Here is a 22,417-nt window from a genome sequence, read left to right on the forward strand (position 1 = left end):
AGAAAGTCTGCTATACATCTGATAGAATAAAGTTACCTGCCAAGTGCGCAAAGAAAGTCTCCACCCTGGAATGCTGACTCACAGCCAAGTCCATTCAAAATGCCCTCTTTTAGAACAAAACGCCCAGTGTCTGTCCCCGGTGAAGGAGGCCTTGTGACAGTGTGTGCTGAGTTGTTCTGCCTGGTTTTCAGTTGTGTGGAAGAAAACAGAACTGAAACCCAGAAATGATGGGAGGATTAGAAATAGAGGAAGAGAAAAAATGCCTAAGAAAGGAGCAGGCTATTGAGGGGACATCCTGGGCCAGATGAGAGGCAGGTTGATCGGGGGCTCCTGCCGTGGCACCAACCTGGAACATGAAGATTTAACTTGTCGTGAAACCCCGCAGGATGTTATCTAAGACTTTCCTCATTTTTCTGACTGGAAGTTGGTTCATGTCAAGGGAAGATTTTGTGTATTTGAGTAGCTGGCTGATGTCACAGACCATAAAGGAGACTGTCCATGTCACACTGTGTGTCTCAATGTCCACCTAAAGCCAGAGGCAGGAGCTGTTCTATGGAAGAGGTTTCCTCATCTCTTTGTTTTTCCCTTTCTTCCCCTTAGTGCTTTTATGTGTCCTGCAGTTCAACCAATCTCTCTCAGCCTTATTGTTCATTTTATTTTAATATGCTGAAGGAAAAAACCTAAACCTCTCAGTCATCAAGAAGAGACTCTCTTCTTTAACAATTAGGACCTAATAGTGAGGGGAGAATGTACATCATCATTTTTCTCCTAGTGGTTTGACTCATCCCATAAATCCAGAGTGAAACCATTTCTGTGATTGACTTTTGATATACTTAATTGTATTGTGGAAAACATTTCTCAGATAGAAATAATACCTGTTTTACTATGAATTATTAACAGATAAGGGTAAGGCATTTTTTAAAATTTATTTTTTAGTTGTAGTTGGACACAATACCTTTATTTTTATTTATTTATTTTTTTGTGGTGCTGAGGATTGAACTCAGGGCCTCATACATGTGAGGTGAGCAGCACCCAACCGCTGAACCATAACCCCAGCCCCAATGGTAAGGCATTTTTACAGTAGAAATTATATGACCTGTGATGTGAAGTTAGGGTTCTAGATTATATAAATTCTGTTCCAAATACAAAAAAAAAAAAAACATGCAGAAACCACACAGTTGAAAAAATTTATACTCCAAATACTCATTTTCCACGTAGACTAAAAAAAGCTTTCCTCCCAAACATTTAGAAAACGTTGGTTTTCTAAAGAGAAAAGAAAGCTAGAATGATTAATAATGGATTTTTTTCTATATTTTTCCAAAATAAAAAAGGATAGGATGATTAACATTAATTTGTTGGTTTTTCTTTTTTTTTTTTTTTGGGCAGGGGATAGTGCCAGGGGTGCTTAACCACTGAGCCACATCTCCAATCCTTTTTATTTTTTATTTTGAGAGAGGGCCTCACAAACTTGTTGATTCTCCTGCTTCAGTCTCCTGAGTCACTGGGATAATAGGTGTGCACCATAGTGCCCAGCTAAGTTGTTATTATTTTTAAGATACAGGGTCTTGCTATGTTGCCCTATCCTGGTCCTGAACTCCTGGGCTCAAGTGACCTCCTGCTTCAGCCTGCTGAGTAGCTGGGACTGTCACCCCTGTGTTCTTTTTTTTTTTTTAATTGCTTTTATTTTTTAAATATATGACAGCAGAATGCATCACAATTCTTATTACTCATATAGAACACAATTTTTCGTATTTTTGTTTGTATATAAAGTATGTTTATATCAATTCATGTCTTCATTCATGTACTTTGGATACTGTACTCAGCTAGCACTTGAAAATATTAACCAAGAAAAGAATCATAATTGCTTGACAGGCTAATATTTGTTTTTTATGATTATGACTTATTGAGTGTCATATTTCATTTAATCCTTGTAAGAACACTTTATATTTGGCAGTTTGTACTATTATTTCCACTCATAAATAAGGACATTGAAACATCAGGAGCTCAGAAAGTAGCCCCAAGATACAGAAAGAGTGATCTGCCTAGATCTGGACAGGAAGCCCCTGGATTGGTTTTTGTTTTTGAAGTGCTGAGGTTCGAACCTAGGATCCTGTGCTTGCCTACGCAGGCATTCTACCACTGAGCTGCACCCCCAGCCTAAATCCTGTGTTCTTGTGCACTTTTCCCTTTTACCCACATAGCTTACATGCTTTCACAGGATTGCTGGAAAAGTGAAAATTTCTTGAAGATATTGGGCCAATTTCAGAATGAAGTTGATCATCTAATACAAAACAAACTATAATTTCAATTTTCAAAGTTTTTCTGAAGGCATACTGTGGAGGCTTCAGCAACCAGTTGAAATTACACTTTCAACTCATAAGAAATCAGAGGTACTATTATACTCTAGGTAATAAAAAGAGAACACATAAAATACCCAAGAGAATAGTTAAAAGTCAGATAATGGGATCCAGAGGTATGTGACCAAAAAATGCTATATTGCTGACTCAAAACTTAAGCAGCATGGCTGGCCCAAGAGAAGTCAACTGATATCCACTGGGACGTGTTAAAAAGAAAGCCTTTCTCACCTGGCATTTTCCTGTCTGCAGTCCATTTGTCACTTAAATCTCCAGAGCCCTCCCTCTGAACACCAGTTAGTGTTTTGGAGCATGTTTGCCTCCCTAACAAACACTGAAGTGGTTAAGCAGGTATACTGAGAAAGGTTGCACAGAAATGGTAGGAGTTGGATCTATGTCTGGCATTGCTTCTGGCTGCCAATGAAAGGGGCAGAGGCATGAGAAAGATGGACACACAGTGTGACTGCACAAAGACATCATGCTGTGCTGTGCTTTCGGAAGGGGAGAAGGATGACTGAACAGATGACTGATTGGCAAAGCAGAGACATCTCAATGCCATGTCTCAGCACTGTTAGTGGGCATATGTGCTTAAGAAACATGTGTGACATTGTAGAGCGGAGTGCCCCAGAGAAAGGATCCACTCCTCCTCCACAGATCTTTGGGCAAAGCAGTTAACCTTTGTGAGCCTCAGTTTCCTCCTGGGTTACTGAGGGAGGGGCCATGATTCACACTGTCCATCCTCAAGAGAATGAGTGCCCTAAGCAGCACAAAGTGTGCGAAGACCAATGATGAGGTAATGTGTGTGCATGGGACATAACCTTCTCCCACATCCTCCTCCTACCTCCTCCAGGGAAGCCTCACTCTCTGTTTTGGGTGGGAGTGATTTTATTGAAGAGCAAAAACAGAGGATGTAAGTGTAAAGAGGACCTAGAACATGTGCTGTAGTCCTTGGCTGGGTGATAGCTCAGAGGTAGGCATGCAGACTCAATCCTGTCTGTCCCAGCAGACAGCCACGTCAGCCACTTCTGAGAAGGAAGCTTGATGGGCTTTCAGTCAGACAGTACTTCCTGATGAGCCTCTTCCTCCTGTCAACTCAAAAACCTTTAGAATCCAGCTTGGTCGCACAAATGGACTCACATCTAGCCCCAGGAGGAGCCATCCTAAGAAATTGCTGCCTCAAGGCACAATAGTGCCTACTCTTGCTCTTCTATCCCTACACAAGACCCTCCAGGATTTTATAGATTGTAGATAAAGATCTGGTAATTCATGGACTTTCTGAGAACAGAATTTCATATGAGAATCCAGTTATAGATTTGGGATCAACTAGATGACAAGAAATTAGATAAAAGCACAAAGCAGATTCCATATGTGAGCAAGGTACAGCTCTTGAGCACACCAACCCTGCATTTCCGCAGGAGCACACAGTATGATGTCTAATGAGGTCCCCTCCATCATTGTTTCTGTTCTGTGAGTCAGTCTACCATGTTCTGTCCTCAGTGGACATGAGTTATTGGAACCATGCTGCTGGAAGGATTCTCTGTAGTTTCTGTGTTGTTGTCACCATTCTGTATCAGAGGTACGGACTTGGGTCCTGAAGCAGGGACTGGAGTCGGTGGTGGCTGTCTGCTTTAGCTGTTGAAGGGCCGCAGTGGAAACACCTAGTCTGGCGCCTGAACATGCTTTTAAACTGTATGTGATGTTCTGTCTCATAAATATCATAATGTTATTAGAAATATTTAGTTTGGGATATCAGCCTTCTTAGCCTGCATGTTCACTGAAAGAAGGCAGCCCTGCAGATAATAAAATTGCCTTGTTTGATTTTCATCGTGTGAAGCTAGGATTGTTTGTGTTATTCTGCAGAATGCCTGTTCCCAGCTGTATCCCCACCCTGCAGGCTTTTTCCTTGGCATATCCGAAGCAGGACAGAGCTGAGAGTGAGCAGGTGCCAGCCAGGGCAGCCCCTCCCTCTGCTCTGTGCCCATCCTTAACCCCAGGGCAGGTATTGTTCTTGGATGATGTTCCTGTGCTCCAGGTTACCTTCTTTTGGAAGCATGTTTATTTCAAGCCCTCACCAACTGACCCAGCTTAGAAGGCCAGCATTGGCCAACCCCTTCTGCAGCCTCAGAACAGCACTTTGGCCTGGGCGGTGGGGTGGGGTGGGGTTCCTTATGCTCTGTGAGCAGGTAGCATCCTTCTCCTCCCCTGCAGCTCAGTTACAGCTCTTGCCTAATTGAATCATCAATTCCCAAGATATGTAGAGGCTAATGGAGAAGGGGGCGGGGGAACACTTTTACTCCATAAGAATCATGAAACTGGGGGGCAAAAATTTTGCTCCTAAAGAGTCACTTAAATAGTGTGTCCTGATAGATGTTTAAAGGTAGGAATCAAAGGAGCCTCTGCTTGAAGATGAGAATTTACCCAAGGGACAGGAGTGGCTTTTATGCAGGATGCCAGCCAGGGACATGTTTGATATTTCTGAACACTTTGGTGCGTAGTTAATGGAACCTAGCAGTGGCTGCAGATAATAAGGATCTTAGGCGGATCCGGGTCAGTAAGTCAGACAGGATATTATTAGGCCTCGCCTGGTAGGAGAGCTTCTCAGATGGGAAGACTTCAGCCTGGAAGGCAATTAGTGTTTCAGAGTTCCATTTGCTATCCCCAAACGTCCATTAGTCCCTACTTTGTCCTCTGTGCCAAGATGTACGTGATGATCCCCAGTAGCATGGACCTAATCCTGCCTGGGGGTTAATCCTCTGGTTTAATTTCCTGCTTATTTCTGTCTGGTACGAGTCCATCAGTCTTATGCATCCCTGCCAGGTGAGGCAGGGCAAAGGTTTAATGGAGGTGTTGGAGTGTTTGCTTTATAGATATGTTCCATTGTTTTTAAGAAATAACATTATTTCTGATTTGAAAGTGTAATATAGATGGTCCCTGACTTACAATGGTTTGACTTAGGATCATTCGACTTAACAGAAGTGCAAAAGAAACCAAACATATTCAATAAAAACCAAACTTGGAATTTTGAGTTTGATCTTATCCCAGGCTGATGTGCAGTATGATCCTCTCTGGTGTTTCTGGGCAGTGGCAGTGCTGTGCCCAAACACCTGTGCAATCATGAGGGGAAATGACTGTCCCTCTACAATGTCCCGTGTTACTCATCTATGATGCTCAGTAGGTTAGGTGTACTATGTGCATTTTCAATTTTTGACATTCTAAATCTATGAACAGGGCATAACCCTACCAAAATGTCTAGGAGCATCTAATAATTTTGACTGCTGGAGAATTATAAATAAATAAATAAAATCAGCCAGCCATAATTCTGTTACTTATTGATAACACCTACTAGTATTTTAACTACCAGCTACCAAACATTTCCAAGAGAAAAAAATTTAATCCTGTTGAGATTATATTAAGTATGCTTTTATCCATTTTATTTAAAATGCTGATGTTTCATAAAAAATTTCCCAGGTTTTTAGTAAATTTTAGTAAAATTTTTTAGTAATTGTAATTTTTAATGGCTGCACAATGTTAATGGTTTTCAGGGATTGAAAACATCTGCCTAATATTTTCTTTACAATATTTTATTAAATTTTCAAACATATAGCAAACTTTAATTTTATAGTGAAAACCCATGTACCTACCCTCTACATTCTATATTAACATTTACTGTACTTGATTTATCACACATTTATTCATCTAGCTATCTATATCTATTAACCCATCTTTTGGAGCATCTGAAAATAAATTATTTATTCACTTTTTCCTCGTATACATTGTTAGAGCTCAACTTTTGCTTAAACTTTTTTGAGTTAATTCATATATACTGAAGTGAACAGATATTAAATTTATATTTGTTGAGTTTTGACAAATGTGCACACGAAGTTTTACTAGTATAACAGCATCCTCTGTTATTTAGAAGGATGCCCAGAGTCAAATTAAACTGTACATAGGATGTGATGGTAGATTATTATAAAATAGTATCAGACTTAACAAAGGACTTTTTCATGTGTAAATTTGTTTGAAAGTTAAAGAAAGGTACTTTTTTTTTTTTTTTTTTTACATCTCACACTTCTGGAAAAAAAAATGAATGATGAGTTTTCCTTGAAAAGGGGACAACATTTTAATATTTGTTTGCATTATTTTTTGGCTTGGTTTTGTTTTCAAAGTGCTGCTCTTTTGTAGTGCTTCATTTGACTAGGAAAGAATTTGCCTCTCTTGATAGATTGGTGTATTTCCTTCCAGTAGACCAGAGGGAAGACAGATTATGTTTTTAAAATTACACAGCCTTATCATCAGTTCTGACAGGCAAATGGCATGCATCTCTGTAGATTCAATTTTCTTGACTGTGCAAGAGCCACTTATTGGTTCCCTCTTCAGGAAGTCAGTAGGGGCTTCTGAACTGCAGATTCTAAATGATGTCATGCTTGGTGGTGCTGTTGAGTGCCTACGCGTGTGTGTGTGCATTCAGGGCTGGGGTTCTTCAAGTTTGGAGGAAGATACCTTGGTATCCTTATGGTTTTATAATGGCCATGACTTTTGATTTTAATCTTTGTATATTATTTATAATTTACAGTTTTACTTTATCATCTTCACTTTATTTTATTTTTCGAAATATATGTCTCCAGGGTTTAAAATGAGTCAGTGGATCAGCCCACAGTGTGAGGCAAATGTGTGTTTTATTCCCCAAATTTTCACAATTGATCTGTCATTTTTATCATCTGTCATTTTTACCAAGAGAAAGTAATGTTCGATAGGTTGAGTGTGCTGGGGGTCTCTGACCCTGTAGGCATCATGGTGTTGGACACTGTGGCTTGCTGGTCAAGCTGTTGCCTCTGTGACCTTGGCCACTGAATCCACAGCCACGTGCTTTTATTGCTGTACTTTCTTCAGCCAAAGTGTCTCAACATAATTTTCTTCACTGACTTTGTGGTATTTTGCCCACTGTTGATAGTTTTCTGTCTTACTTTTCCAAATAAGGACTTCTGTCTGCAGCCTCAGATCCCTTCAGAAGTAACCAGAGTGCCAGCAAATTCTATTTCATAGCCATGCCTGAGGTACCCTATGAACATAACAATTTGCAATTCTTCCTACAATAGTTCTTCAGACTCTTTTACTAAACAAAGGCAGAGATTTTGGTTTATATTTTTATTTATTTTTTTTTTATGAGAAAACTCAGCAACTGGGGGCTCAGAAACCTGGAGAAAACAAAAAGAAAAACAACCCAAATTTGGGAGAGTGGGCTACTAGAGCCCTGGAAGGCTGGTGTGAGTATCCGTGGGCCGCTACCAAGACCACAGGCTTGGAGTTGGCCTCAGGTTGGTGTCCCATCTCCAAATTTGGGGGACCTTGAAATATTACCTGACTGCTGACCAAGTTTGAGTTTTATTGTCTGTTAATAATATATACCTCTTGTAAGACTTAGGTTAGATATTGTCTTAGTCAGTCTGGGTTACTATAACAAAATACTATAGACTGAGTGGATTAAGCACAGAGATTTATTTCTCACTGTTTGGGAGGCTGCAGAGTGAAAGATGGTAGTTTTGGTGTGGTTGGGTTCTGGTGAGGGCTCCTTCCTGACCTGTAGACAATTGATGAAATCTCCCTTGGTACAGAGAGGAAGCTTTGGTGTCTCTTCCTCTTCTTATGAGCACATTAATCCCATCATGTGGATCTCACTCTCAGGACATCAGCCAAATCTAATTATCTCCCAAAGGCCTCCCTCATAATACTATCACGTTGGGTATTAGAGCTTCTGCATATGAATTGTGGAGATATCAACATTTTAGTCCATAACTGATGGGTAAATAAGGAGTTTGGCATTGCCCTTGGCATAAGTGCCAGACAGATGGTGATGGTTGATATCATCATCTTTTTTTAAAATACGATATTTTATAATAGAAAGCTAATGACTTCAGGCTAAGACAGACAGTATGGTACATAACCTGGTGGGTGGCAGATTGGCGAGGAAAAGAGGGCAGAGGCCACAGGCTTACACTGAGAGCCTTTCAGTAGACTGCTGAGTGGACTGGATCTGCTGTTTCAGTTGAGAGCCTTTTTGGATGGTGACAGAACGGGCAATGACAGGCCTGGAGACCCCACAGATCCCAGCGCCTGCTTGGAGTGCACGAACACTTAGGGCACATTCTTGTCTTCATATAGTTTCGGGAGGTGCAGCATGATCTTCAGGGGTTCAGCATTGGCTGCCACCAAGATGAACTCAGAGATGCCTCCGCTGAGGATTTTGGTGGCCTCTCTGGCTCCTTTCTGAAGCTTCTTGCTGAATGAGGTCCTATCATTTCTTGGTAAGGCGGGCAAGGGACAGGTAGGCCTTCGGATTTACATCAGCCTCAGTCATGACTGAAGTTCTGATGGCTCACCACTTTATCATGGGCTTCTTAACAGGATCTAGGAAAAAGGGTTTCCTTTGCGCTATGGCTTGGCAGGATTTTCCACTGAACCCAAGAGTAGATTTGTGTGTCTTGGATCCTGCAAAGGAACTGCAGCGCAAGGTGCAGTGAGCCCCCAGCAGGAGGGGAACTTGTTTCCCTGATAAGACAAGCGAGGAGGAAAGGGAAGGAGGCATCTCCCAGCCAGACCTAGTATTTCCAGCTGTAGAAGAAGCTGATCACTCTCATCCTGCACTTCTCATAGCATTTACATGAGAATTTTATTATGAGTTACAGAATCTTGATAACCTCATCCGAATGGGGGGAGGGAAAAAGACATCACCATCATTTTCTCAATCTGATTTTATTCCTCTGTGTGCTATAACCCAGCCAAAAAACAACGGGCTTTCTAAATAATTAGAATCTGTAAGAATTCTAAAAATCATCAGCCTACATCTGTGCTCTCTCTCCCACACTGACTCATCCTGTATAGTTTCCTGATTTTATTTGCCTCCTTTTATTACCAATCTAAATCTTAAGCCTCAAGTCTGTCTCTGAGACACTTTAGCAATTGAGTGCTTGTCAGTTTTTCTGAAATTACTTGGAAGACATTGGCTTAAAATAGGAAGCATTAAGAATTGACATGAAAGTCCAAATAGTTGCCTAACTTCATATTTCATTTAATCATATTCAATATTCAGCAAATCCATCACCCTTAGAAGGATTCATTTCAGATTCACAAACTTTAGGGCTTTCCCCACCCCCTTTTCAAAAGGAATGTAGAGCCAATTTGCTGGCAGTTGACCAGACTCAAAAGAAACTGTAGAATTAATCAACAAGCAGGTCCTTATTCTGGGTTGTGCTTTTTTGATTGTCTGAATTTTCCCTTTCCTTTCCTTTCCTTTCATCATTCTTGGAAGAGACTCCAGTGGATCACTGAGTTATCCAAATAAATAAACTGGGTACATTGAATAATGCTCACACAAATTATCCAGGGTCCCTAAACCCAGGATCTATATCCCCCTCCACCCAGTCCTTGGCTGTCAGTGCTCTGTGCTGGACAGGACTTTGGATGACTCTGGGCATGTGGACCTTGCTGGAGGCATGGCAGTTGTCACTCATGACCACCTGGCTCTTGGCCAGGGGACCATATGCTTGGAGACCTGCAACGCAGAGGGGTACCTGGCCCATTTGCTCAGCCCTCAGGGCACTTCCTGGTCTTTTTCCTCCCTTTTTTTTAAAAAAAATATTTATTTATTTATTCTAGTTAATTATATATGACAGCAGAATGCATTTTTTAAAAAATTAATTAATTTACATATTCTAATTAGGTATATATGACAGCAGACTTTCTAACCAACCATAGACATATAGGATATACCTGAAGGACCAGGCTAATAACACAGGAGATCAATGATCGTTTCTATTTTCTGTTATCTTCAAGATAAAAATTGTATTAATTTTAAGACCCCTCCCCCCATTTATTTAGGTGCTGGGGATTGAGCCAGGGCCTTTGCATATTGCTTAGCACGTGCTGTACCCTCTATCTGTACTTCCAACCCCACTTCTCTGTTGTCTTAAAGGAAATATCACACACTGTAGATAATTTGGGGACTTTGAAAATCCATCAAAAAAAGAATTAAAATTCCCCATAATTCTGTCACTTGAAGATGATCCTTACTTAATATTTTGGTGCATTTTCCTCCAGCTCAGTTTCCTAACATACACCTGTAAGACATTTTATCCTTATTAAGATAAAAATATGTGCTATTTGTCACCAACATTTTCTTTTTAATGTATTGTGAGCATTTCTCATAACCTTTCAATATTCTTTGGAAGCATCATTGTGTGTAGAGACCTAACTTGTGACATGAGGACTGGGGTTAACAATGCTGTATTGTGTCTTGGTAATTTTCCAAGAGATGATGATGGGTACATTGACTTGCTTGGTAATAATCACTTCAATGTACATTCGTGTCAAGATAAGAGAATCAAGACATCGTGTGGTCTGCCCTAAATATACACAAGAAGAGGAAAAAAGATCCTTGTAACACCCCAGCGTCTTCACTCACTGTCACAGCAGGTGCTGTTGAAAAGCATTCTAACCTGTAAATCTTGCATGGGATCCTGCACGTGTCCTCAGGGTGCCTTCCAGAGGTGGGATTACTGTGTTAAGACATGTCCTCTGTAAGGTAGGATTGCTTCAGAACCCTGCCTACCTTCCCACACCTGTTCATCTGCATGGAAATGCCACCTCTGAGGGTGCTTGCTTACCCTTGGTACCCTACTTTGTTGATTCTGTAAATCTCTAAGTGAAAAAAAAACAACAACATAGTATCTTGTTTGAATTACTAATAGTTGTATTTGGGGGGCTATTTGTTTATTTTCCCATGAAGATGGGTCTCCTGTTGCTTGTAAAATATTACTCTTTTGTCTGTTGTGGGTTAGAGAATTCTTTTTCCAGTTTGCCTTTAAATATTCATAGTGTTTTCTTTTGGTATATAAAGAAAGTTAAAAATGTTTAACAATCTATTAGTCTTTTTCCATGGATGTTTTGTTTTTATGTTTGTAAAGGCCATGCCTCAAGAATAAATAGAAATTCATTTTTTCCTGGTTCTTTTATAATTTTTTTACATCTAAATTTGTAATTGAATTAATTTTGATATGTAGTATGAGTATTTTCTTATCTCAAGTTTTGTATCATTATTCTACCAACATACCCCATTCTTTTAAAAGAATAGTGTAAAATGCTGGTTTAAAATGCTACCTGTTTGGATTGTTAAAATCTCATATCCTCTTAAAGCTATTTCTGAGCTTTTTGTTTTATTCCATTAATCTGTGTATCTTTGTTCCAGCACCAGACTATGATATTTTATTTCTGTGTTGACTAGTATAAGCCAACTGTCATTATTCTTCCTTTTCAAAGTATCCTTGGCTATTTTCACCAATTTATTTTTCTATATCAGCTTCAGCAAGCTTTCTCTGCAAAGGGCTAGGTGGTAAACATTTTAGACTTTGCAGGCCATAATGGGCTGACACTAGTACTCAGCTCTGGTGCAGAGCAGCCGTGGACAATAATAAAGGAGGCTGTCTTCTATTAAAATATTGTTTACAAAACAGGCTGTGGGTTAATTTATCCCCAGGGCTACGGTTTGCAAACCCTTGTTCTAGATGAATTTTTGAATCATTTTGACAAGTTCTTCCAAACTCTTACCACCCTCACAAACACATTTTGTTTTAAAAGGCACATATTCATATTTGTATAAAGATGTTTCTTATTACACACATACATATTATATATGTGAACATATGTGTGACAGAGTACATATTATATGCATTCATCTTACATACTGGGAGACAGTGGAATTTGGTTAAAATGACAACATCCTTTTAAAATGATTTGGAAGAAAAATATACTATCTTTATAACATAAAGTCTTCCCATTGCAAACATTACTTTCTATCAATCACAAAGTTGTTTTTTTTTTTCTTTTATTTCCTTCCTAGGGTTCCTGAAAATTCCTGGTGAACTTAAATTCTTGCAATTTCTTCCACTCTACTTACTGTTGTGAATGGGATGTGTGTCAGGGGTCTCACGACTCCCAGTGTATTCTGTGGTTTACTAGAAAGGACTCAGGGTTATAGTTTACAGCCCATCTACAAAGGAGCAAGACACATCAGGAGGGGCTGGAGGAACCCACACTCGGTCTCCCTTTCTTCATTCCCTCCCCCACAGATGCCTCACCCAGAATGTGATCCTGTCTCTAGCATCAAATGTGGCAACCCATTTGATGCTAAATCTTTTGTCTCCATTTTTAGCTTTTACTTCATGTGCATATCTTTGGTTTTCTTTCAGTGCGTACAGAGCCTCTCTTCTGTTCATTGGGAGAATGTTGTGAAACAGGGTGGCTCGTGGACAGCACATACTGAGGGCCTTGATTGTCATTACAGACCCAGATTTAAATCGCTCATGTGAAACCCTAGGGAACAGTTTTTTTCCCTGCTTCTTTTTTCTAACTCTTCTCTGTCTTCAGTCATCAGAAATATTCTTCTCCCTCAGCTCATTCAAAGAAAAGCTGATCTTAACTTCAGTGTGAAGATGAAAATCTTGGAAAGCCCACTTAATAAGTGGGATGGGATAATCTCTGGTCTGTCTTAAGGCAGGATTAAACTACCTTTTGCAGGAGACTGATTCTCTTTGAAGTTTGACCCTGCTTTTACCAAAAAGACAAAAGGAAATATTTCAAACCTATTCTGCAGCCAGGATTTAAAGATGGTTCCTCCATCCCCCTTGGTAACCAGGGAGAGCCTGCCAGGCAACCCAGACTGATTCCATGGCCTTCTCCCCTTCCTGCAGGTCCTTCTCTCAGTTACCTTTTTCTTCTCTAGGTCTCTAGCTTCCTGGAGGTTAGGGGACAGCTAGAATTTTAATTGCTTCTTAATCTAAAATCCCTCCAATGAGTGGCCTAGCATTCTGAGAGTGAGACATATGATGTAAATAGCACTGATGAAGGAATTTGAGAGTTTTTTGTTTGTTTGTTTGTTTCGGTGGTGCCTGGGGATTGAACCCAGAGCCTTGTGCATGCGAGGCAAGCTTTCTACCAACTGAGCTATGTCCCCAGCCCATGAATCTGAGTTCTAACCACAATGTAAGTGACTTACATCAGAGCCTCCTTTCAAACTTGAGATGTGGTATGACAGAAAAGATACAAAATCAAAAGTCATGCTCAGAGCTCATCTTCAGTTGGGGTTCAAAAGAACCCAGGTGGTGCTTCAGGGTTGGAGCTAAGCTAAGAGGGAAGTGAAGGGGGATGGGGATGAGCTCTCTGAGAGGCTTGCTGGGATCTGAGTGCTGGTGAGCAGGGCTTCCCTTCCCCAGCTGATTGTCTTCAACTTTCCTTGGGATCAACTTAATCTCTTCAAATTAAGAGACCACAAATCATCTTGTATTCCTCTAGGATGCTTTTCTTCCTCCATTTGTTCTTTTTGTCTTCATGCCTCATCTTAGCAAGAAGAGTGCTAGCTCCCTGTTGGTCCTTTTCAGGCATCCCTTAGTCCTTTTATTCAAACTCATGTTTGTATTTCATACTTGTTTGCAATTTCCTGCTTGGCATGGGCAAAGGTGCACCTGTAGTGGCACCAAACAGCCATGACTTTGGTGCTTTCACTAGACATTCAGCCCTCTGTGTGTGAGAATTCAGCACCCTTGGATTCAACCGACCCTGAGTTGAAAACATTGAAAAAAAAATTGCATCAGTACCAAATACATACAGACATTTCTCTTGTCATTACCACCTGATACTATCAAACAGCTATTTACATAGCATTTTCATTGTTTAGGTATTATAAGTCTTTTAGAGGTGATGTAAAATATATGGAGGCTATGCATAGATTATATATGGGGACTACATCATTCTGTTAAGGACTTGAGCATCTAAGTCTTTTGGTATCCTTGAATGGGGGAGGGGGTACTGGAACCAATGCCATTAGATTCTTGATGCAAGAAGCTACTATATGGAAAACTAGCCAGGGACCCATACCATTGAAGGACACAGTTAAGGTTACTTTAACATAGGAATAAATTATGAGCTGTATAGGATCTTTACGATGTTGGTTTAATCATGAATTGGAGTGGGTTTTTCAAGAAGTTTGCAATGTAGAATAGGTTTTCTTTATAGCAAGAGCCAATCTTCTTTCTCTTCCTGCCACATTTTATCTGTCCACTCAGGAAACATCAGTTAATTTTGATAGCAGCCCAAAGAAAATATAATTGGGTATTAAAGTTTCTCTCGATATCTATGTATCTAGCCCTGAAACTTTTACCTTTTTCCTCTTCTTGCCTTCTCTCCACTGTTACAAATTGTCCAAAACACCACCTTTCTCATAAAGCTAAATGATTGAGGAGTGCATTTCCAAATATAATAATTAGGATGTAAAGCACCTTAACAAATGTATTCAACTGCATTTTAAATGTTAATTTTGAGTTGTTTCCTGATTCTAGAGGAAATAGTTCTATGCATGTATGTCCCCACCAGTGCTGGCTGTGCTGGGTGACCCCTCAGTAACAGAATGTTGCTTGGATCTGTTTCAGAGTTCCCTAAAGAGAAGAGGCAGTCGGGAAATGTTCAAAGAGAAGAAAACCTTTAACCAGGTAAGCTGAGGCTTTTGTTCTAATGTCACATTTCCTACAGAGGAAGCCACCTCATTTTGAATATTCTCACAGACATCAGCTTTGCCTTTAAAACCTCCAAAGAAACATCACCCGCCAAAACTCTTGGACTCATTCAAAATCTCTGTGGAGTGAACATTTTCTTTCCAAGGCTGTAGCTAATTCCTTTTGTTTCTCTCTTGCACTGATAAGCTGCAGCTTTCTTTAGGAAAGAGAACAAACTGGCTTTATGTGAAGCATAACTAGGTGTAGTCTGTGGTCTGGCAGTACTGTCTCGAAGGTATTTTGTTCTTCAGAGTCATTCACATAGTAAAATAACATAGCCACTGGAGGGTTGGGTCATTCATAAGCCATTGTTTTGTGTGTGAGTGCTTTTTTTTTTTTTTTTAAAACAACGTGCAGGCTGAACGATGTCTTAAATTGTCCTAATGGAAAGTAAAATCTTCTAACTGGGAAAACAGTAAAACCTCAGCCCTTTCTGTGTACACAGTATGTGTTCTTTAAAGCCGCCTTAGCTTTTCTGAAGTGTTGTCTTACTGGGTTCCTTTCTTCTTCTTTTAAAATTGCTGCTATAGTATTAGATGTTGGAGAAAGAAGAGTTTCTGGGGTATCAGTCTGCTGAACTCTGAGAGCAAGGGGTAATTAGAGAGATGCAATAAGTTGGCGTAACTAAGAGCCTTGGTGCAGCCCTGACCCTGGAAGCTCCCCTCTTCATGATTCCTTCTGATTTCTGTGTCCTCCTAACTCACAGATCCCATTGGTGTTATTTGAGGAGGGCCCAGCCAAGTGAGCAGCAGGAATGCCAAAGATTAACTTTTTCGACCCTCTCTCATTCCCCAAATCTCAACTTGAAATCCACTCATCCAGGAAAATTAAAAAGGTGCTCTGTTGCTGTGTGCTTACACCTTCCTGGGCTCAGAGTATGTTTTCAGTTTCCTGGCCCTTGTCTATCAAAGGGCTTTTCCTGCAGAGGGTGATTGGCCTGTGGGTAAAGCAGGTCAACCACAGGAGCTAGTAGCTCCTTGGATATGTGTCAGTGACCCTGGGGTCTGGGGATGTGTCGAGTTGCCCCACTCAGCCTGCGGGATGATTGAGCAAGGAGTTTCTGTTCAGCAGAATGGTGGAATGGAGCGCCTTGGGAACTGCAGGTCGGCCACCAAAACTCAAAGGAAGCTGGCACCCCGGCGCAAGGTAGGCACGTGGGCAGTCAGCTGCTGGGGTGCTGGCCGGATGGCAGACTTGCAAGCCAAAGAATATATACTGACAGCGATATATTTCTGTTGCTTGACAAGCCCTTTCCAGCTGGTGGCGACGGTGCTGGTCCCTGTATGTCTGACCCCGCCTGCCACGCTTGCCTTCTCTGCCCGCAGCGGGAGTAGTTTTATGTGGAAAGTTGGACTCCACCTGGTACTTTTCATGCTGCATTTCTGGAGTTATCCAAAGGGCTCTTGAAACCAGAGCCTGAATTATTAAGTTTAGGATTCAGCCTTGACTCCTCCACCAGTCGTGGCAGAGTTTCAGTCACAAAGTAAGATGGGTATCCCGCCTCCCATCTTATTAGGAGTGGATTCCCCCACCCAGAACAGGCCAGCCAAGCTCAGCTTCCCTGGGGGCTGGGGGATCCTCTCCTACATGCAGACCTCCCCAGCAGGCCCTCGGAGAGGAAGCCTGACCTTCCAACTACCACACTCACTCCCTTGGCTTGTCTTTCTTTATAACTCTGCTTTTGTCCTGGTGGCAGGCCTCCTAGTGCATGCCTGGGTGTTGACAGCATGTTTATCATCTGTTAGAGTTCCTGCTGTGAATAGTTCCTCTCTTTAGGAAATGAGAAGACTTTGTGGACATTTAATCAACCCTCAGGTAATCTATAACAAATCGAACACTGAGTAGGGCATCCTGCTGCTTTAACTGACCTGGGTTTAGGCTGGTGGTGGGCCAGGGATTGTGCTGCTGATAGTCAGACTTGCCACGGGTTGGCAGATGGAGAAGGTCCCAGATTGGAGGTGGACAGAGGATGAAGCGGAGGGTCCCTATAGCTGGAAGACACTCTTCTTCTCTTCAATGATCCCTGCTGCCCAGATTTCCTGAAGTGGAGATGGGAGTCATTGAGGCAATTTTGGACTGTGGATAAATGCCATCTCTCCAGATAAGAATGGGCTGAGAACCTCTCCTGTCTTCCCGTCCTTGCATTTAATTCCCAAAGGAATTCATCTATAAAGTATTTACAGTCAGCCTCCATTTTCATGGATGTATTTTAGCCTTCCGTAAACTCAACTCCTTCAAGTAAACAGCAGAGACCTGTCACCTGTTGGTGTATTTGGGTTCCTCGAACATCTTGTCTGACAAAAAATTGGAAAGGTGCTTTTGATGGTTCTACTATAGAAAGTTCTAAGAAACTGGGGTTGCATAAAAATAGCCTGCTGATTTCAGGTACAGAAAAATAAATATTTAAGAGTGGATGAATGAACAAATAAGCAGCCATGCTTTTCTATCAGTATTGATATGAAACACAATGAATGTCTTTTATAGCCCATGTGGTGATCTATGTAGGCCTTTAAAAAAAAATAAAAGATCAGTGATAATCCATTTTACTCAGTGGTTTTGAGAGGGCAGCAGCCTTATTCCCAGTTAGTCACAGAAACTCTGTATATGAGCCTAACCAAAACCAAATCAAGTCCTTAGTATAAACCAAATCAGAATTCAAAGACTATGTAACATTTATAGATCATTCTTTTAATGAGAAAAAAAAGTAGAGTCACTAGCTTCTTTCCCAATATTAATTGCATTTCAGACAAAGAAAAAAGTGGGTAGGGTCAGGTGAATGCCATTTACAATTTGTTGTATATTATTTTGGTGACCTTTACAGTGACCTTGTAGTTTGAAAATTCTGCTTTAGACATAAGGAGACAGGTTCACCAGGACTCTGCAATTGACCCAGGTCCCCAGATGGCAGGGGCCAGAGTTAGTATCCTGGGCAGCATATTTAACCCCAAGACCAGCTGTGCTGGTTTTATTATTGGTCCTGAGGAAGACACTAGGAGTGTCATCATCCACACGGCACAGGGGAGAACTCCTGGTCATACCCTCCACATTGCACTGGCTAAAGGCCTGGTCATGGGTTTTTCCTGAGTCTTCTTGGCACATCATTTTCCCCATTTCTGTGGGTTTGTGATGAAGGAGAAGAGATCAGGGCAGGAGGCAAAGGTATGCCTTTGTCTTTCTGCCACGTGGCTAGTGGCTGCCAGGATCTGGCAGAGTGAGCCGTTATTCTCTGAGCATGAAAGCAATGCAGGTGAAATGCAGGTGAAGCTCTGCAAGAGTTAATTCTTCTCTCCCAGAGGGTTGACTTGTTCCCAATCCTGGTTAGCAGCCAGGACAGCAGATGAGTCTCCGAGCTGCTGACAGTTTATCTAAGTGATGGGGAAGCCTTTGCTGCTGTGTCCTCTCTGTCCCATCAGCGATTTGGAATTTCTGTTAGTGAAAGAGGAATGAATCATGGAATGGGTCATTGTTCCCTTGGTCATTGTGCCTATTCATCAAATGTGATTAATATAAAATTTTTCTAAGACTAAAATGGAGAGTTCATACTGCTTCAAAGTACAGGGATCCACATTGGAAAGGTAGAGTTGATGTTGCACTTGGTCCAGAAAGTGCCCTCTTGACCTCCACCATACACTGTACGCCTTCAGTGGTAGAGGCTCCTTTGGAGGCCCTCCAGAATCCTCTGATATTCTGCTGTGCTATTCTTCCATGAACTACTACTCTGATTTGAAAACACTTCACTCTGTCCAACATTTAGCTCCTTCCCTCAGGTCTCTGGACTTGATTTCCTGCTGTGTCACAGCAGCGGACGGGAGGGGAATGGAACCAAAGGCCTTGAAGTGACCCTTGTGTGGTGAGAGCTTGGGAGTAGTGGGGGTGTCTAGGTGTGTAGTAGTCATTGTGTTCTCCCTGCTGGTGCTTGGCACTGAAGTAGCACCAAAACTTTCAAAGCCCCCTCTTGCCCATCATCCCATTGTTTCATCCTCATGTTATTCTGAGGTACCTTGAGGAAGAGGAGGCAGCAGGGTAGACAGGTGAATTGCCCTCTTTCAGGTATATAACCCATCAGTAGAAAGTTGGGCTCTTATTTGGGGTTGCTTGCTTTCCCCATCCTGGTAGTACCTTGTAGAGGTACTACCTTGCAAGGAATGAAGAGGTCTGCACTATAGATGAAGTGAGAAGCTACAGGCTGGATGTGGCCCCTGAATCCTGTTGGCCATAATAGGCTCTTATGAGAGATTCTGATGTCTCTCTGGTGGTTGCTGGGGGGGATGAACCAGGTTCAACTCACCGTCATGAGGGGTCACTGTATTACCAATGAGTGTTGGTTTATTTTTATTTTCTTTCTTCATTTATAACTTATATGATGTTCTTCATGTGCATGTTTTTTTTTTTTTTCCCCAACACTAATTCTTTAGTTCTTATTTGGTTGACAAAGCAACATTCTGTGGGCCTTTCCTAGGTACCTTCCACAAAGCCCTGGGCTCACCACTGCTTTGTCTTGGCTCCTTCTCCATGTAACTTGACAGCACCGACAGCAAGATCGGCGTGTGTGTGTGTGTGTGTGTGTGTGTGTGTGTGTGTGTGTGTGTGTGTGTTGGGGGCGAGGTGCGAGGGGAATCATCAAAAACACGAACATTTGGTATTTTCAAATAACCCTTCTCTCGGGCTGTTCTTTGCTGGCAGGATGACAGTGCCGATTTGAAGTGCCAACTCCAGTTTGCCAAAGAGGAAGCTTCCCTGATGCGCAAAAAGATGGCCAAACTTGGGAGGGAGAAGGATGAGCTGGAGCAGGAGCTCCAGAAGTATAAGTCCCTGTACGGTGATGTGGATAGTCCCCTCCCCACGGGGGAAGCCGGGGGGCCTCCCAGCACCAGAGAGGCAGAGCTGAAGCTGCGGCTGAAGTTGGTGGAGGAGGAAGCCAATATCTTGGGCCGGAAGATCGTGGAGCTGGAGGTGGAGAACCGAGGCCTCAAGGCAGAGATGGAAGACATGCGGGTCCAGCATGAGCGGGAGGGAATGGGCCGGGACCACGTGCCAAGCATTCCTACCTCACCCTTTGGCGACTCCCTGGAGTCCTCCACGGAGCTCCGCCGTCACCTGCAGTTTGTGGAAGAGGAAGCCGAGCTGCTGAGGAGGTCCATATCTGAAATCGAAGACCACAACAGACAATTGACCCATGAGCTGAGCAAGTTCAAGTTTGAGCCTCGCCAGGAGCCAGGGTGGCTTGGGGACAGCTCATGTAAGGGTGCTGGGGCTGGGGCTCCCTTGCAGGAGGAGCTGAAGTCAGCCAGGCTGCAGATCAATGAGCTGAGTGGGAAGGTGCTGAAGTTGCAGTATGAGAACCGGGTGCTGCTGTCCAATGTCCAGCGCTGCGACCTGGCTGCCCACCTGGGGCTGCATGCTCCCAGCCCCCGGGACAGTGATGCTGAGAGCGACACTGGCAAGAAGGAGAGCGATGGGGAAGAGGGCCGCCTGCCCCAGCCTAAGCGGGAAGGCCCAGTTGGCGGTGAGAGTGACTCAGAAGACATGTTCGAGAAGACTTCAGGCTTCGGGAGTGGGAAACCATCAGAGGCTAGTGAGCCATGTCCAGCAGAGCTCCTGAGGGCCCGGGAGGACACCGAGTGCCTGGCAACCATAAAGCACGAGGCCCAGCGGCTTGAGCGATCCGTGGAGCGCCTCATCACAGACACTGATGGCTTCATCCATGACTCAGGGCTGCAGGGCAGCAGCTTGGCCTCACATGGTGTCCAGGGTGAGGGCGAGAGGGGTGAGGGGGCCCAGAGTGAACCCCACCTTCTGGGGACCATCAATGTGAAGATGAAGGCTTTCAGGAAAGAGCTGCAGGCCTTTCTGGAACAGGTGACCCGGATTGGGGACGGCCTGTCACCCTTGCCCCACCTCACAGAGTCTTCCAGCTTCCTCTCCACCATGACCTCCGTGTCCCGGGACTCCCCCATCGGGAACCTGGGGAAGGAGCTAGTCCCAGAATTGCAGGTAAGGGGGCTCCTGGCTTCGCCTCCCTGCTCCGTCTTGCTCTTCCTCCTTCTCGCTGGCATTGCTGCTCTCGGGCTGGCGCTGCTCACGGCTGCTTGGTTATGATTTCAGACCTGCATTGTACTAAAGCCTCCGGCGTCAACCAAATCCTGTCTCTTGGTTGGGTTTCTTTCTTTTTTTTTTTTTGTTTTTATTTTCCTTTGTTATTTTTTTGTTTTGTTTTATTTCCTTGTTTTCCTCTTTGATTTTTTTTTTTAACTGCGCCACCACTTGTGGTTTAGAGGCCCTCTCATGACACAAAGGCTAAGCCCAGAGGAGGCGCTAGGGATCGACGCAGCCCATCCTTGTTCCTTTCTCGGTGTTTCAAAACCAACCCGCCACCCTGCTGAAGAAGCAATGAGGAGTTTAAGACCAAAGTACCAACTCCTGTCACAGTCAGGATGAGTAGCAGACTCGCTAACGAGCGCCCGAATCCCTCCTTGGGTTTACTACCAAAGGGACACAGTGCAGTTCTGAGAGGCCCTAGGCAGCCCAGACCCACCCACTCCCACTGGAAGATAAGCCAGGATGGGGGAGAGGAGCCCAGTTCTGAGAGAAGGCTGTTTTTGATGGAAAAAAAAAATCTCGCTGCCGGCTCGCTCCCGCCACCCTCCCGCACCGCCGAGGGCCAGGGGCAGAGTGGAGCAGCCTTACGAGGACCGCTTTCCCAGGCATCGCCCTGGGGTGCATGGCCCCGCTGCCGCCCCGGATTGTGGCTTTTGCTGCTCGACCCACACGTAAGGAAGGAAGAGCCTTGTCCTCTGTGTCCTTCATGGGTAGTGTGCTTGCAGTCGACTTGTGGTTCACGCATCCCCATTGCATGCGCCTCATAACCAGTGTTCTGCATCCCCCACGCATTCTTTGCTTTCCAGATGTTTCGGCCCATGCTGTTGCTCATTCGCATTCTTTGTTCTGTTCTCTTCACTCTCCTCTGCCACTGTGTTGAAGCTGTTTTTTCTGCTCATGCTTTTCTTTGGTAGTTTTTTTTCAGTTGTCTATCTTACCTGTTTTTGTTTTCTTTGCCCCTCCCACCCCTTTGTCCTGTTTTTTTTTTTTTTTTTTTTTTTTTTGTTAAAAATAAAAACTTAACCTCCTCCTGGAAAAACAAAAAACAAAAAAACAAACAAAAAAAAAATGAATCCTTCCCATGCACCTAACAGTCCAAACTGAGAGACCAGCTGGAGTGGCAGCTTGGTCAGGAACGAGGGGATGACCGAGAAAGCCTTCGCCTCCGAGCCACACGGGAGCTGCACCGTCGGGCTGACGGCGATGCAGGGAGCCACCGGGCAGGAGGCCAGAGCTGCTTCAACCTAGAGGTCAGTCCCTACCTTGCCCTCCCCATCCCACTTTCCTCTCTTGCCATGTGGCTGGCTGTGCAGTTTCTCATCTGGGACAGGTCCCTTAGGGAACATGGCAGGAGGACATGGGACC

General features: G+C 43.2%; 1 protein-coding gene and 1 pseudogene across 12 annotated transcripts in view; one reads left to right on the forward strand and one right to left on the reverse strand.

Annotated features, from left to right (window-relative positions):
• Positions 1 to 22,417, forward strand: part of LOC101965481 (microtubule cross-linking factor 1) — a 126,432-nt gene that overhangs the window by 57,285 nt on the left and 46,730 nt on the right. For 8 of the 12 annotated variants that reach the window (XR_013429708.1, XM_078030388.1, XM_078030395.1 and 5 more), the window contains exons 4-7: positions 14,831 to 14,890; positions 16,025 to 16,099; positions 19,637 to 20,947; positions 22,147 to 22,302. Coding sequence is in view for 11 of the 12 variants with exons in the window: in XM_078030388.1 (XP_077886514.1) it covers positions 14,831 to 14,890; positions 16,025 to 16,099; positions 19,637 to 20,947; positions 22,147 to 22,302 (1,602 nt within the window). In the remaining variant the exon portion in view is untranslated. The remainder of the gene's footprint in view (positions 1 to 14,830; positions 14,891 to 16,024; positions 16,100 to 19,636; positions 20,948 to 22,146; positions 22,303 to 22,417) is intronic. The other 4 variants (XM_078030396.1, XM_078030391.1, XM_078030394.1 and 1 more) reach the window with 1 other exon arrangement.
• Positions 8,266 to 8,709, reverse strand: LOC120886373 (NHP2-like protein 1 pseudogene; annotated as a pseudogene).

The sequence above is a fragment of the Ictidomys tridecemlineatus genome, chromosome 13 (assembly GCF_052094955.1).
Source record: "Ictidomys tridecemlineatus isolate mIctTri1 chromosome 13, mIctTri1.hap1, whole genome shotgun sequence".
Taxonomy (NCBI): Eukaryota; Metazoa; Chordata; class Mammalia; order Rodentia; family Sciuridae; genus Ictidomys; species Ictidomys tridecemlineatus.